This window comes from Amphiura filiformis, chromosome 5 (assembly GCF_039555335.1).
Source record: "Amphiura filiformis chromosome 5, Afil_fr2py, whole genome shotgun sequence".
Taxonomy (NCBI): Eukaryota; Metazoa; Echinodermata; class Ophiuroidea; order Amphilepidida; family Amphiuridae; genus Amphiura; species Amphiura filiformis.
Window position 1 is genome coordinate 74,108,040 of NC_092632.1, and position 16,700 is coordinate 74,124,739.

The window sequence follows — 16,700 nt, forward strand, 5'->3', positions numbered from 1 at the left end:
ATCTTGTTGTCAAGAATTCTAATCAGAACTTTCCAGTACGGGGCACACCAGAAATTGTTGAAACCAAATGACATGCGCACAAAGTTTTTTTCAGCCAATTATGGCTACTTAACTTTTTTTATGTTGCATACCTTCAGCATGTTTTTATTGTGATATGATCAGCCAATATCATAGTAAATTTTGAGTAATCACTGTGTCACTTAAGTTTGAATTTAAAACACAACATCAAACTTATTTTCTGGGTAATATTTACTTCATTTATTTACAAACTTATAAATCACCCATCCAGTAAGTCTTATTTTTGGGTAGATAGCTGCTTAGTAAAGACTCCATTAATTACATTCAATTATTTTGACAACCCCTAAACTGAAGCAGTCTGACCTTTCCGATGTTTGTATCATTACCGTAAACATTCGCCTAATGACGCTATGGGCTCCCTTGACATAACTGGAATTTTAGACACAAACTAGAAGTGCCTTCTCATAAAAATCCCACCCGTAAATAAGGGCACATACCCTTTAATTCCTTGTTGGGATTTTTAGAGGAGGGAACCCTCTATTTGTACATGAAATTTACCCCAAGGCAAAGGAGCCCAGGTGCGCCATTAGGCCAACGTTTACTGTATGTGGGTTGAGAGCCCAAAGACGGAGAAAGGATGATGATTAGCGGCAGTTACACCAAGGGATCAATCACTTTTTTCCTCATTTATGTGGAGATAAATAGTTTTATATTTAAATTTTAGAATAGAAATCTTTTTCAGAGTTATCATGTTGCAAACGTTTTACACAGGTATCCTTTTATATACTTACATGCTTTTAAACTATATAGTCAAATGAACCAATGATATGTCCAAACCAGATTGTGAAGAAAAACTTTTCATGAAAATTCATGTGCATAGTTTGATTGAATACTGAAGTAAATTTGGACCCACACCCTTACTGATTAAACATATATACATGTGTAGATAACCTTGCCATATCAAACAATAACATTATATTGAAGGGACATTTTTAAAGCAAAGTCCTCTATTACGCTGTAGTCTATTTGGCTTTCAAGAGTGAAAGAGTACTCCAGCGGGCGTAGTATTAAATCACACATCTTCAGCCTGCTATGCTCAATGCCTAAGTCATTCTTACATGTTTCTCATTTGCAATTTTGATTATCTGAGTAATAAACCCATAATTCATCAATTTTTTTTTCATTTTTCATTCACTTGTGGAATACATCTCTTTTGATGTAGTCCACAAGTTAATGAAGAATGCGGCTGGAAATTTGATGAATTATGGGTTTATTACTCAGAAAATCAAACTTGCAAATGAGAAACATGTACAAATGACTTAGGCATTTCGCATAGCAGGCTGACGACATGCTGGCTGTAAGAACTGGCATGTTTACACACACGCTGCATGATCTGTACACAAGAGCAAATTATCTGTGACAAAGTACTGACATTGGTCTCAAGGAAACCAAATGGACTATATCAATTTACCTTTAGGTTTCACCCCATAGACATTGTGTCATTGTGTGTGTTGATGTCTCAACATCCTTCACTTAAGCAGGACTGTTGGGATTAAGGTTTCACCCCAAAGACATTGTAGGTGTGTTGATGTCTCAACACCCTTAAGTGGAACTGGCGGGTGCATCCAGTAAATAGATAACAGCAGTAAGCAAGGTTCAATCATGGATACATTGGTGTAGCTTTGTGTACACACAGTTGGATGAAGCAACTGCATCAAGTGTACTGTGTGTCTGGCCCATGCTTGAGAGCACTTTATTGACAAGCACATCAACAAGATCCAAAATAATATTGACTATGTGAACAAAGTATATTCAGTGGTATTTTGATGTGAAACATATTCAAACATCCAAATAGTACAGTACATTGAGAGATCTCAAGTCAAATCTGGCAAATTTCCAGTCAGTAAATTATTCACAAAACATAAAGATCTGCAAATGTGATGAACTACAAGAAAGAAAAAAAAAAACATTAAACATTGCTCTTCACAAAATAGCCAGGATGCTTTCTGTTGGTATCATACTTACCTAATGGTGTCAGTCAATTTTTTGTGACACTTTTGGTATCTACATCAACATGTCAACATCTGTATTGACAATCACTGAATTGCATGCAGTTCAAACTCAAGTCAACTTGAGTCAATCACAAGCACCAATTGACCTGGTAATGTAGAGGATTGCAGATTGTTAGAGCAACTGATGCCAGCATAATATGATAATTGGATGATCTTAGATCATCCAATAATTTGTCTGTCAGTTTGTTTGTGCCACTGCAGTATCATGATGCAAGTAGTATGATACAACCTTTGATATACATTAAACCAATCCACATTTGTTCTTTGTTCAACACCACACACATGTAATTCAATTGATCAGCGCCAGAAGTGTGTAAGTGCAATAGCTGCACTGTGAACATTTGGCAATTTACACACAGTATATTATACTCATCTTAGTCATCTACACATAGCAGCTACACATGGCAGCTACACATAGCAGCTACACATGGCAGCTACACATGGCAGCTATTGCACTTACCCACTTCTGGCGGTGAGCAGTCACAGAAGTGGGTAAGTGCAATAACTGCATTGTGAATATTTGGCAATTTGCCCACAGTATATTGTACTCATCTACACATGCCAGCTATTGCATTTACCCACTTCTGGCACTGAGCAGTCGAATTGTATTTGCTGCAAAGCTCTCATTTCACTTTCATGTTTCAAATTTGAAAAGAGACAATGAATTTGTGTTAAAATATGTAACTTAGTCTAGTGCATGAATAAGCGATTTGAGCTGGTTTTTTTTAATTTGAAGGCAACTGCACTTTCAAGAAACACCAGCAGTTTTCAAACAAGCAGAACAGACTGACTGTACCGAGCACTAAAGTACGGTACTCAAATTATATATATTTTGATATGTTATTATAATATTATGTAACTTATTTTGTCGCAGTAACAACTGTCTAGCCAAAATATTACAGACAGGGATAAAATTTTCGACCTTAGCCAAGGTCTATTGAGCTTAGGTGGTACTACACCCTTGATAAATTTGTGACTATTTTTGTATTTTTCTCACAAAATAATAACACACTGGTAACAAAAGTTGTGTATATTATAGGGGCAAGGAATCCAGTTACAATACTGGAATTTCAGTGACTCAAGACAAGCGGTATGATGATAAGAAAAGAGGTACCGCTATAGAATGTACCTCATTTCTCAACATGGATAATGAACCACTTGTCTTGAATCACTGAAATTTCAGTGAAGTAATTGGATTCCTTGCCCCTATAATATACACAACTTTTATTACCAGTGTGTAGTTATTTTTTGAGAAAAATGCAAAATTAGTCACAAAATCTATCAGGGGGTGTAGTACCACCTTAAGGAGCAGCACGTATTCACAAAATATATACAAATTTATTCGCTACATTTGTTACCATGTAAAATATACTTATGCAATTTAATTCCCTCACACAATTTATAGAGTATCAGTAGTACCCAAAGCACAGCACAGTTCACTGTATTTCGCACTATAACATAAGCTATTTGAACCACACCCTCAAGGTATGAGTGAGTACTTGGAATGGTAAATTTTGTTGCAGAACACTCCCATCCCTATCATTTTTCAGACATTTTTCAAAATTGTAACTACCCCTGTAACAGACGACTCATTAGAAAAAACATTAATCGTTAGCCATACGTGTATATCACCCAGACAGACAGACAAAACAGATAACATCCATAAATTCTACAAAGATTTATAATAATAAACTATATACACACTTGGTCCTGTCACGCCTTATTTGTCGTTATAATAATCATTACTACCTTTGCTGGAACTAGGACCTGAGCTGGAGGAAGTGCTCCCGCTAGCTTCTGTTTTTAACCGTTTGCGGCTTGAGGGCGAATCGTCGTCAGATTCCGACTCCGAACCGGATCCACCATCGAAAGCAGACACTGTACCACCTTTTGAGGTCAGAAGGGCAAGACCATTATCGACTAAACGTGGATCACCGGCACCGGTTTTTTCCAGGAGCCGAACTGTAAAAGGAAAAACAGAAAAAAAAAAATTAGAATGTAGTCGAGACAAACTTAATGTGATCGCTTTGACTAAAACTAGTTATCATAATTGTTAAATAGACTCGATATGCGACTCCTCGGCACAACTGAGCCCGGATGTCGCCAATCATCATTTTTGATATTCAACCAAAATATTCTGCTTAAAATTAGCTTTAAAATGATGTATATCATGTATATAGTACTTGACATTTAAGTAGTGAAAAATCAATAAAACAGTCAATAAATCCTTTGTTTCCTATTGTTTATTGGTAAGTTCAATGGAGCATATCTCAATAGTGGCACTGGCGACATCCTGGCTCAGTTGTGCCGAGGGGTCACATATGTCCTGGTGATTGCGAGAGCTGGAGCCCAATATGTGAGTGTGACAGAGACTCAGAGAGCAATGGCACATTAGAAAACCTGATGTGCCGCAGAAGGTCAGCCTGCCGAATACAATTATGAACACGTCGTGTCATGCTTGATCCTTCATATAATTATTTCATGTAAGCTATAAATGCCAACCCTCACCCTAATCCAGATTTTGTGTAAAATTACATGAACTAGTGCCCGCTCGATAAATGGTGAATATAAGCCCGGAACAGTTATGATACTGGCTCAAGTGCACAGTACACAGTTAAAACTATCTTCCATATAAAGCAACTAACTAGCACTTGTCCATGACCCTTACACGTAACATGACACATCATGGAATCACTAAATGTAGAACTATTAATTACATAAACTTCTTAGTCACTGCACAAGATATAGCTTTGCTCCAAAGCCAACCTATTTTCCATCCAATTGAAAGAAAAAATGAAAAACCATGCCATATGCCCTCTGACACTAATAGTAGAGACCGGCTGTGTCCTCGCCTGGCGGCTCGGTGAGTGGGCTTTCGCGGTTGGTGGGTTTTTGTAGACCAATATCTTAGGCAGACAGTGATCTTTACTGCATAGTGGTCCTACTGCATAGTGGTCCTACTAATACTTGTTGGTGACTTTATAGCTTGCCTATAGTGAAGCTTGCCTTCGGCAAGCTCTGTACATATGTACATGTACTGCTGGGAGTGGTATTAATTTTTTACAGAATGATCTAAACCAGGCAGGGTTTGGCCTATATATATACATTTTCTTTAAAAATACCAGTCACTTGCTTGGGTTTATTTTACTTGGGGATCACTGGATCTTCTAAGGTACTGCGAGGGCTCTGATCAAGAGCTACACAAGATATTCTGGACATCTGGCAAGGGCTGAGCACAAATTGTCAAGGATCACCCATTACACAAACATACTCATTGTAAATTAGTAATACATGTTTTTTTAATTGAATTCGACATACATGCAACTCAAGGCAGGGACATGAGGTTGAGGTAGATCCCCCCAGTTACATACCTGCCAACATTTTTTTGCATTTTCAAAAATCGGCTTTTTCCGATTTTTGTGACCTTTGACCTCAAAAATCGGAACGGTTGGCAGACATGCAGTTATGCTTGTCCTGAACCAACCCTTTCCCCTAATTTTTGAAAAACAAGGAAAACAGGGTTTCCTGAATTTTTGAAAATTCACACTTTTGCGATGTTTTCGCCAAACCAGCAGTAACATCTTGTGCAGATGAAGCATCAAGCTACCTGAAGTTCACCCCTAGTGCAATTGCAGTAATAACGTAGCAGATACCGATGGTAGTTTTTGAATCAAGAGTCTGCTCCAGAAGAAAGTAGCTGCTAGCCTGCTACCACTTATCTCAGTAGATGCAAGGCATTAGCCAGAGGGCTGTCCAGGTGTCATTTGGACACCCTATAATTCTGATTTTTATAATGGAGTGAATAGGAAGTGGACTTAGTGGACACCCTGATTTTGTAGAATCAGGTTTTGTTGACCATTTTGGACACTCTTAATACACCCCTCTGGCTAATGCCTTGAGTATATGCAGCTTTTTAAAACTAAAAGTGGGAAGAAGCACAAGTATAGAGACTGACCGATCAGATCGGTAGCTTCCGAATCGGACCAATTATTAGCTTATCAGCAGTGATCTGCATCGGCCGATTTTTCCTTCATCCACCGATGTAATGCACCGATCACCCAGTATCATGAAAGTAATTGTTGAAGCTTAACAAGTTTTCATTTTTTGATATATTTCTTCGAATTAGACTAGATAAATCAAGCGAAATTTAGCAAAAGAACAAGCTTTGTAGGCGATAAACTTATATTCATACCATGATTCAAGCACGCAGCTGAGATAATCAGGTAATTCCCGCATGCACATGTATGTACGCCGTACGGCCAACAGATGAACATGTACATTATTGTAGTTCGTACTTCCGGGTCGAACATGTGCGTGTCAGTTTGGAGAGAGCTACGGGCTGTGTGCAAAACTCATGTACTGACTTGAACGAAAACACAATATGGGGCGATCGAATGATTCGACAGACTCGGACATTAGGGGGAAAAGGTAAATTGAACTGAGAATAATCATGGTCACATAAAGTATTTTTTTAAATGAATACGGGAGTGTGTTTTTGGTGCTCAGAGCATGCATTAGTAATTACAAGTACGGGTGAAATTTACTCGGCGATGGCAGCCATTGTTTACATTTGGGGGATTGATTGGTAATCGGTGATCGAATCGGCAGATCAAAGAGGGAATTGATCGGTCGATTCAGATAAGGATCTGATCGGTCAGACACTACACAAGTACTTACTTTGCTGGTCCAGCAGCAAATTCTGCTTTTTCAAATCTTCTATGTCATTCTGATGTGAGTTATTCTTTCGTCGCATGAATTGGATATACTCGGTGGCTTTGTTCAATATCTGGGCACGGGAGGCCTGCAAAAAAGAAAGAGAGAGCGAGATGTGAGCCAAATTATAAACATAAATCACAGTAAACTGTAAGACAAAGAGATGAGTACCGGTAATAATGATTACACTCTTGGTATTTATTTTCTGTGTGTATTGAGTGCAAGAGCAGCAGAGGGCACTAAACGCTGATGACGTATAGGTCCCCCATTGAAGGTGTAATACCAGGTCCACGATTTGGTGGTTAACAGGGGTGTGCGAGCCGGAGGCCACAGACCAAAAAAGAGGAAAATAACTAAAAAATGCCAAAAAATGCTAAATATGGGCTGACACCTGACACCCCTGGGTTAAATAACATATCTTACCAGACTTACCGCAATTTAAGTCCACGCTTTTAATATATTGAAATGTCAGTGCATAGAGGTTCACAGTTACACTGTTAAATACAACTTTACAAGGAGGATCATGGGTCCACATTTGTCGGTGCAAACGTGTAGGAGTGTGTGCACTGTTCATTGTTTTTCTGAACATCGGCAAACAAGGACACATACAAATACATGTATATATGCAGTCTATACGTCATTGCCGATGCAGTCCTGGACAGTGTTTCTAGATCTAAAACATCATTATCTTTTTCTCAAAGATTTGGGAATCGGTGGAATGCCCACATTTTTCTTATTTGACAGTGTGAAATAAGAGGGCAAGAATATATGGTTTGCTTGGAATTTGATGAAAAACACACCTTTCGGAATATTTGAATCTCATACAGCTTATAAAAAGAGAAAGCAAAATAAGAGTCAGAAACCAAAATTCGAGCCAGTCAGGCATGTAGAGCATGTTTCGATTTTGTCATCCAACCCAATTTTCTTATTCAAAGGATTAGAATATTGGCATGAAAGTCCTCAGTTGGGGTTCATCCAAAGTGGAAATAGCATGTGGTGCAATGGGACCATTCTCCTTTAAAGCCTTTATGTACGATCTTTTTTTAGAATTTACCTTTATTTTTTTCAAACCCGATTTTTTGGCATATTTGTAATACTTACACATGTTCTAACTTAAATCTATGAGCAAACTGTCAAATTCGCCCTATTTGTAGTAAACGGGATGATTTTCTGTTATACGACATAAAATCATAATTTTTAGATTATGATTTTATGTCGGCCACGATCGCAGAAACCGTAGTCTCCCACAAAACTAGTTTGGTTACGCTCCCTTCACATGTGGAGGGAGCGTAACCATACTGGCCGTGTAGGAGACTAACTCTGAGGCCGCACTCCCTGTCCTAAAGAGATGTTTTGAGTGCTAGCCATGCGCTCCAATAGAAAAATTTCAAGTTTTGAAATATTTTCTCAAAATATCAAGAGCTATACAATACTAGGCTTGTTTGTACTCATTTTAATGCATTTTTCATGCTGATTCCAAATATGGTCATGAAAATTTACATTTTCGAAATTTTTGAATTTTAAAAAAAAATTCGAAACTTGTCGTCTGCAGTCGACACCCGCGTAAAGAGAGTTAATGTTTTAGTAGTGGATAGGTTCACTTACATGTACTTTCTCCCCTTGAAGGTTTGGTACTGCATCTCTTAGAAGGTTAAAACTGTCTTTGATGTGATCCCGTCTTTTGCGCTCCAAAGCATTATGATGTGCACGCTTTTCAGCCTGACAAAACAAAAGAAAAGTATTTACAAACAATTAGATTAGTAAATTGTGTGATACATGAAATGTGTCTCCATCAGAAAGGCAGTTCATTTTTTTTACATGAAATGCAAATTTTTTAAAGGTAAATGAAAATATGTGTGTATTGCTCAAACAAATCGCCATTTTTCTAAACGTACACAATGCCCAGGATTTTTACCCCCTCCCTCTTATATTTATTTATTTATTTAAACTTTCTTTAGGCAGGGTAGCCCCGTCAATGACAAAGCACTGATTTCCAAGGAGGCCCTGCAAGAACATGATTAAAACATAATATAATTAATACAATATTACAGCAAAATGTGAGATGCAGATTTGTACAATGATAATATAAATTAAAACTAATTTACATGACATCACCATGTACAGTGATAACAACATTATACATACATGTATATATACTAGATTTCGCAGTTCTCGGGTCGGGCGCTTCTCGTGATAGGCCTATTTCTAATTACCCAAACCTGTTACTACTATGAAATGTGTTGCGTCTCTCAATGATCAAGACCCAACTTGACACAACTTAATCAACTCTGTTTGTTTTATAGGTGTGATGCTTACACGTACTTCGGTAGGCCTACCCATAATCCGGTGGCATGCTGTACGTAAGGGGTGGTGCAATAATTATGTGTACCCGGGAGTGAATTATAGGGGGAGGTAAATTATAGGGTGGGGGGGGGCAAGCATTTTTGGCAGGTCAAAAGGGGGGGCAAGCAATTTTTGGCACAGATATTTTGGGCAACGTTTCTATATTACGCCCTACAAAGGTGTAGGAAAATGTTAGGAACACGTTCAAATATATGCAACATTTCCTGCTAGCTGCACTCGCATTATATGATAAGACAATTTAAGGCTCTGAATTCAGGTTCCCAAAAATCTTGCTGTGTAAGGGGGGTAAAGATTTTTGGCAGATCAAAAGGGGGGGCAAAGATTTTTGGGCACAACCAGGGGGGGGGGGGGGGGGAGCAATTTTTGGCAGACCATCTTGAGAATTCACCACCCCGGGGTACACACAAAATTATTGTACCCCTTAGTGAAAATGGCGAAAATTATGGATGGCCCAGTTTAGTATTTTCCAAAAAAGCCTTACCCTAGGCTAGCTTGAAGTTGAAGATTCAAGTGCTGGGCAAGAGAATGTTTAATGATAAACCAAGAACTTCAGAACATGTCTTTTCATCACAACAATTTTAGAAGTAAAGGGAGAAAAAAAAATAACAAAAGTATTTGAAAATCTTCAGATCACAACGAAGAACTTGAATGAATGGATGATAGTCAAGACGGCTTCATGCATGCCAGCCCTTTATTTGTGACCATGAAAATCATCATGATATAAATCATGCATGCTAATCAAACAATATGGAACTTGTCAAAATAGATTGCACTTCAGGTCAACTTGCAAAATTTTAAGCAAAAGTGACCTCAAGTCTTTATTATGATGAAAACACGACTAATTAGACTATACATGGGAATTTTATTTTTAGTATCACTGGCAGTGGCACTGCTAAATATAGAAATGAAATCTGAAATGCCTGATACGTCATCGGTCATGTCACGACGTCGATGATGTACATAGTACACAAATTACATAGAATAAATTTCAATCAATGAAATAGGATCATGTGAAACAAAATGACAAGGTCTCCCCATCACGATTTCACATGAAATCAATATGTCACGATGGTCAATTGGTCAGTGATCATGCGGGGAAGGCCACTGCACTGATGCACACTGTCTTTCCGCTATGACGAATCCCATTTCCTCACAACATTGAATTTACAAATTTAGGCCACATCATCAAGCACAAATTCTTGGCAAAATACACACATTTATACACAAAATAGTCAACAAAAATAGGGTTCATATATTGGAAAATACTCTAACCTCGCTTTCCAAATCCAATTCTCCTTCTTCGTCGCTCATTTTCTCAACAAATATGGGTATTAACAATCGGCCTTCACCAGCGCTACTCCTATCTCAAGCCACGGCCCAGTTTATAAACATCGACCAATGGCGTCGCACAAGGATGATCGTGCTTGTGTTTATTCCATGCGACGACCCACGTGTCCAGACTTGGCAGCGCGGCAGAATATAGATCTATCAATATATTCATCCGCTACCAATTAACTCGTAGTTTTTAGGCTGTATTAACTTTGACTCGGCATAATATTACATAATATGTTGTGAAATACTTATGTAAATATTTATATGTATGTTTTTAATAAAATTGATTTAAAAGAGTGCCATTTCGTTTTGTTTTTAATTAATATTATGAGTTCCGGAGCATAATCTATGGAAGCAATTCGCCTCACTTGTAAACAAGTTAACGAATCCCCGATATGTTATATTCAACGTTGTAGCTCGTATCTCGTGAAATGGGAGCCAGCAAAACGCCATTGATAAGAATCTCTTCTGAACTTTGGCGTAAATTCCGGAGACAAAAATACCTATTTTCGTCTATCAGGTGAATTCCCCCAGTGAATTCCATGTTAACTTTGCAAACATAAATAGGTTATTATTTACTGATAGGCCTATTTGGCAAATACAAATGACAAATTAATCAGGATCACGTAAATAAAACTTTTATGGCAACATGCGCGCTCCCGCGTGGGTGTGGCTCAGGCTTTCGTGCGGCGCGAGGCGTATTAGGCCTACATCCGGGGGAGGGGGGGTATTTTGATAAGGGGGAGGTGGTCTATACAATTATTCATCCCAATGTGACGACTGTATCTGGGTTTCAGTCTAACCAGTGGCGTAACCAGTGGGGTGGCCGGGGGGGGCAACTTCCCCCCGCCCCGGGCACAAAAAAACTGGGAAGAAGAGCAACAAATTGGGAAGGGGAAAAGGGGAGAAGGAGATAAAAAAGAAAATTATGACTTTCATCGCTTGGAGGGGCGCAGAATCACTGCTGAATTGGTCAATTTGGCGCCCCTAAGGGTAGCGCCCGGGGCACACAGCATGTCGTTTAAAGAAAAAAGCATAGGCCCCAGTATCGATCCTTGGGGCACCCCTGACACAACAGAAAGCCAGTCGGAATTGACCACTGACCACCCTCTGCTCCCTCCCGGCCCTCCACATGAGCTCACATGCTCAACGTGCTGACTGAACAACCAGAGGCCCCATGTCACAAGGGAAAACGCGGTAAATCGCACATTATCTGCGCATTATTTGCAGAATCTCTCCTCTTTTTACACTATTTTGAAGACTTTAAGCTTACTTCGCAGATATTGTGATGATCTTTGGCGCGGAACTTAGCTATTCAGGGCGATATCCCTCATTTTACCGCGTTTTCCCTTGTGACATGGGGGCTATATCACCCACCTTACACCAAATTTTTTGAAGGGGGAAAAAATGTGGGTCTTTAGGGGGGGGGTTCCAAAAAAATAAAATGTTTGAAATTGCCCATACTTACATCCCCTGCAATTTGAAGGCAGTCAATATGAAGAATATTGGCCAAGTTTCTGAACGAGAAACCCCACATTACTTTTGAGTTTGGAGATAATAAAATTTTTTTTAAAAAAATGGCGGGAAAAACTTCAAATTGAAACTTTGCTCCACAGGGTATGTACTTTATACTGAATGTGTTGCTGATACAGTGTGAAAGTTGACTGCCACACTCTTGCAGCCAATGGGCTATTCCATTTGACATGCATACACCCCCTATAGATGGAGGTCATGACCTCAAGCGCGCACACAGAGGTGTAGATATCAAATGGAATCAACCATTCAGGTAAGTCCATTTGAAATTCACACTCCCTGTGTGGCAGATTAAGGGCATGTCTTCCACATGGGGTGTATGGATTTCAACTGGAATAGCCCAATGGTTAAATCACCTGTGTGAGTTTCTTCGTGTAAAATCATCGGCAAGTAAAAGGCCCCATGTCACAAGGGAAAACGCGGTAAATCGCACATTATCTGCGCATTATTTGCAGAATCTCTCCTCTTCTATATAGGCCTAGGCCTAAATAAAAGGAAGTCGCTAAATCTTGTGCGCGAATAGACTCAGAGATGATTTCACTTTCAGCTCTGATTTATTCGTACATTGATCGGGTACATATTGCCATTAAACCATCTGAGGTTCATTTTTGCAAAATTGATGGTAACTAAGAGAATAACATAAAAACTGTCGTGTTGCTATGCAAAATCGCATGCAGTGGCATTGTGGGTAATAAGGACAGTGTGAACCGCGTAATAATATTTCCATTAAAAAACCATACGCAGAGCAACATTGCCCTGTTTTCTGCCAACTGCGAGGTGGCCAAGAAATGATTCAGGCTATCTAGATGCACAACAACGCGTACTTTAAGAATGATCTTACGAGCTTTTCGCCCCTACGCAGAGCTACGCACCCCATTTTCCGCCACTGCACCGAAGTTGGCAGCCAAGAGATTAAGGCTACGTCGCGTGAATTTTATTATTTATTCTAGGCCTATAATGAATCGTCGTTTAGTTTTACAGCCACATTCATACGGGAGATTGAGGAATATACGGGGAACGCATTGCACTTTATTTGGTTGAAAACGGTCAAGACCAAGAATTGGCCTAAAAATCAGTGAAAATATGGTTAAAACCGGGGTTTTTCCGGGATTTTTGTTGTCAAAACTCAGTGGTAGCGCGTACCGTAACTAACTGGCAGCAGGGGGTTGGCGTTAGTACGTCGGCGTACTGAGCAATGTGACGCGCACGTACGTACGGGGTGCATAATATGCACAGACCAACTTTCCGTGCCAGAGAAATAGAAAAGAAAAGAAAGGAAGACAAAACTGAAAAGGTAGGCCTATGGATGGGTCGGGTTGTGGATTATATGCATGGTACTGGATTCGGTTAAGAGATTACCCGCCAAGATGATAAAAATCGTGAGGATACGAGAGGAAAGAAGGAAGCTAAAAATGAAAGAATAAATAAATAAATAAATAAATAAATAAATAAATAAATAACGTAAAAAAAACTAAAATAATGAGAACAGAATTAAATAGATAAAATTCAAACGGGAAATCACAAGCTAAGCAGGAAATATGAAAAATGGGAACAAAATGTAGAAAAAAAGCCAAAACTAAAAGGAGAAATGTAAGAAATGGTAGATTTATAAAATATTGCATGGGAACGGGGCTCAATAAATGAATAACATGGGTTGTTTTACAATCAGGGTACATTTGGGCTGAGCACCATATTGTGCCCTATTTCAGAAATTAGATTAACCTATGATTAAAAGTTGCCATGCCTAATTATTGGCCCCTATTAGTTCCACCTACAGCCACAAAGAAACTGTTTGAAATGCTTAGCAAATGATGAAAATATACATTTCTGTATGATTTTGGGACAAAATAGCAGTCTCATTTGAAATTTGTGAACTTTGCAAATGATATATCACTGCCAGCAATAACATAAACACATATTTTGACAGTTCAGCAGTAATGTTTGAAACATGATTGTTCAAAATTGAGAACCATGTAAGATTGCGACTGTTTCATTAATTGTACCATTTCTTCAAATTTATGTTGAAAATTCCGTCAAAAAATGTCATAATCCATAGTTAAAATTGACCCAAGACTAAAATTATATTTTCTTGAAAAACACTTATATATATCCTACAAACTCATAATAAACACTTAGTCCACTTACACTTAGTTTGCATGTATCACATGTTTGAAAGTTGGACGTCAGGTTTCCGTCAAAATGTGTCCTCTCCGAAAAATTGGGTATACAGAAACATGTACATCAAAAACATGTTTCTGGCATAACTTGAAACTCTGAACACTTGACGCCTAAATATTTTACAGATTTCCTATTTGACCCATCTACAACACAAAAACAAATAAATTGAGGAAAAACTAGACACTTCATTTTTCACCCCCAGTGAGACAATCTGTGTACCCTGATTGTAAAACAACCCACATGGAAACGGAAATCACGAGCTAAGCAGCATGGGAACAAAATAGACCTATGCAAAAGAAACTGAAGAGAAAGAAAGGAGCTAAATGAATAGAAAAAAAAAGAAGAAGACAAAAAAGGTAGGCCTACGGGTAGGCCTATTATACAGGTTATGATTACAGTAACTAAATGAAACGGGACCAAACTAAAGAGGGAAAGAAAGAAACTAATCAGGAAAATTAAGGGAAAAAAGAAGTTAAAACTAGAAACTAATCACGAAAAATAAGAAAAATAAATAACAACTGAAGGAAACGGGAAATCACAAGCTAAGCAGCTGATAAAAATGAAGCTATAAAGGAAAACGTATAAGAAAGGATAGATTTAGAAAATAATGGGAATGGGGTTAGGCCTAGATAGATCAATAACATGGAAACGGAAAATCAAAAGCTAAATAGCATTTTGTTTTAATGGAAACAAACTAGGCCCGTGCAGAATAAACTGAAAAGAAAATGGAAATGCAAGAAGGGACAGGTTTAGAAAAATACAATTTACCTTTCAATGATTCTACCTTTTCAGTAATTCCTCCTGTTTTAGTGATCGCTCCCATTTACTCATCTAGCGGGGACCCGCGCGAAGCGCGGGTATCCCGCTAGTTTTACACTATTTTGAAGACTTTAAGCTTACTTCGCAGATATTGTGATGATCTTTGGCGAACTTAGCTATTTTGGGCGATATCCCTCATTTTACCGCGTTTTCCCTTGTGACATGGGGGCTATATCACCCACCTTACACCAAATTTTTTGAAGGGGGAAAAATGTGGGTCTTTAGGGGGGGGGGGGGTCCAAAAAAATAAAATGTTTGAAATTGCCCATACTTACATCCCCTGCAATTTGAAGGCAGTCAATATGAAGAATATTGGCCAATTTGAGGTCCAACATGGAGCTTTACCACAGGGTTCAATGGGAGATTCAAACTTTAAATGATTTTATCTGGAATTCCAAGCGCATTTTTCTTCTGGCGAAAAAAAATAAATTTGACTTTCGATTCAAGTTTCTGAACGAGAAACCCCACATTACTTTTGAGTTTGGAGATCATCGGCAAGTAAAAGGCCCCATGTCATGGGAAAACGCGGTAAATCGCACATTATCTGCGCATTATTTGCAGAATCTCTCCTCTTTTTACACTATTTTGAAGACTTTAAGCTTACTTCGCAGATATTGTGATGATCTTTGGCGAACTTAGCTATTTTGGGCGATATCCCTCATTTTACCGCGTTTTCCCTTGTGACATGGGGGCTAACCATACTTGTTCCAGTGCACTTCATGTGATCCCTGCTGTTTTTGCAGGTAACACTTCTGTGAGCATTGGCTTGGAATTGGTTGGCTATATCCGGGGCTATATCGAACTTTACCTATAGGGCCTACTTCTATGCCTTTGCATATCGGTCTACTACTGTCTGTTCAATTAGCTTAGATTCTTGAATTTTTAAGATATTTGAAAAAATAAAAAATTGTGGTCAAAGTCATCAAAGAAAAGTGTTAGCACCCTGGGGGGGCACTTCCATAACAGATATGCATCATGTGCCGCGGGATAGACCCCCCTTTTCAAACCGGCTTGTACCCAATGACCCCCTTTTTGTGTTATGGTCCTACCTATTACCCAATGACCCCCTTTAAAAAAATTCATGTACTCAATGACCACCCCCCCCCTTTTTCTATTTCCTGCTACCCAATGCCCCCCCCCCCCTTTTTAATTCCCAAATTTAGGTGGTATTTGTGTTCTCCTCCAGAAATAATGAGATTTCTCAAATTTCCAAGTTGGCCAAGTTGTTTTTTCGCACTTATTTATGTGTACTTAATGATATTCTTTTGGCAATCCCGGTACCCAATGCCTCCCATTTTACAAATTGCTACCTTAATGACCATCCTTTTTTCAAAGTTTAATACCGAATGACCTCATTTTTATTCAGGTTGTGTACTGAATGACCCCATATTTTTGTCATTGTACATTTGACCTGAATGCCCCCTACTTTTAACATGGCCGAGGCACATCCCTGCCATTTCAGATAGGGAGTGCCTCCCCCGGGGTTAGCACAGCCTTAGACCTAACGTGATTTATACTTTTCAAATTCTAAAGTTCCATTCAAAACCCCATTTCTTTTCAATTTTGGTCTTTTCCCGCGATATTTTTTATAAAAAGCCGTAGAACGTCGGGTAGTCGGGTACCATAAATTTTTTTGAATCAATCCATTTAGAGCAATGGGGACGAATGTCA

General features: G+C 38.7%; 1 protein-coding gene across 1 annotated transcript; it reads right to left on the minus strand.

Moving 5' to 3' along the window:
- Nucleotides 1–3,255: 3,255 nt before the first annotated feature.
- On the minus strand, nucleotides 3,256–10,602 carry LOC140153689 (protein max-like). The gene is made up of 4 exons (XM_072176513.1): nucleotides 10,440–10,602; nucleotides 8,409–8,522; nucleotides 6,768–6,891; nucleotides 3,256–4,052 (listed from the first exon to the last, which is right to left on the minus strand). The coding sequence occupies exons 1-4, from the start codon at nucleotides 10,476–10,478 to the stop codon at nucleotides 3,811–3,813; spliced, it is 519 nt and encodes a 172-aa protein (XP_072032614.1). The 5' UTR covers nucleotides 10,479–10,602; the 3' UTR covers nucleotides 3,256–3,810.
- Nucleotides 10,603–16,700: the final 6,098 nt, after the last annotated feature.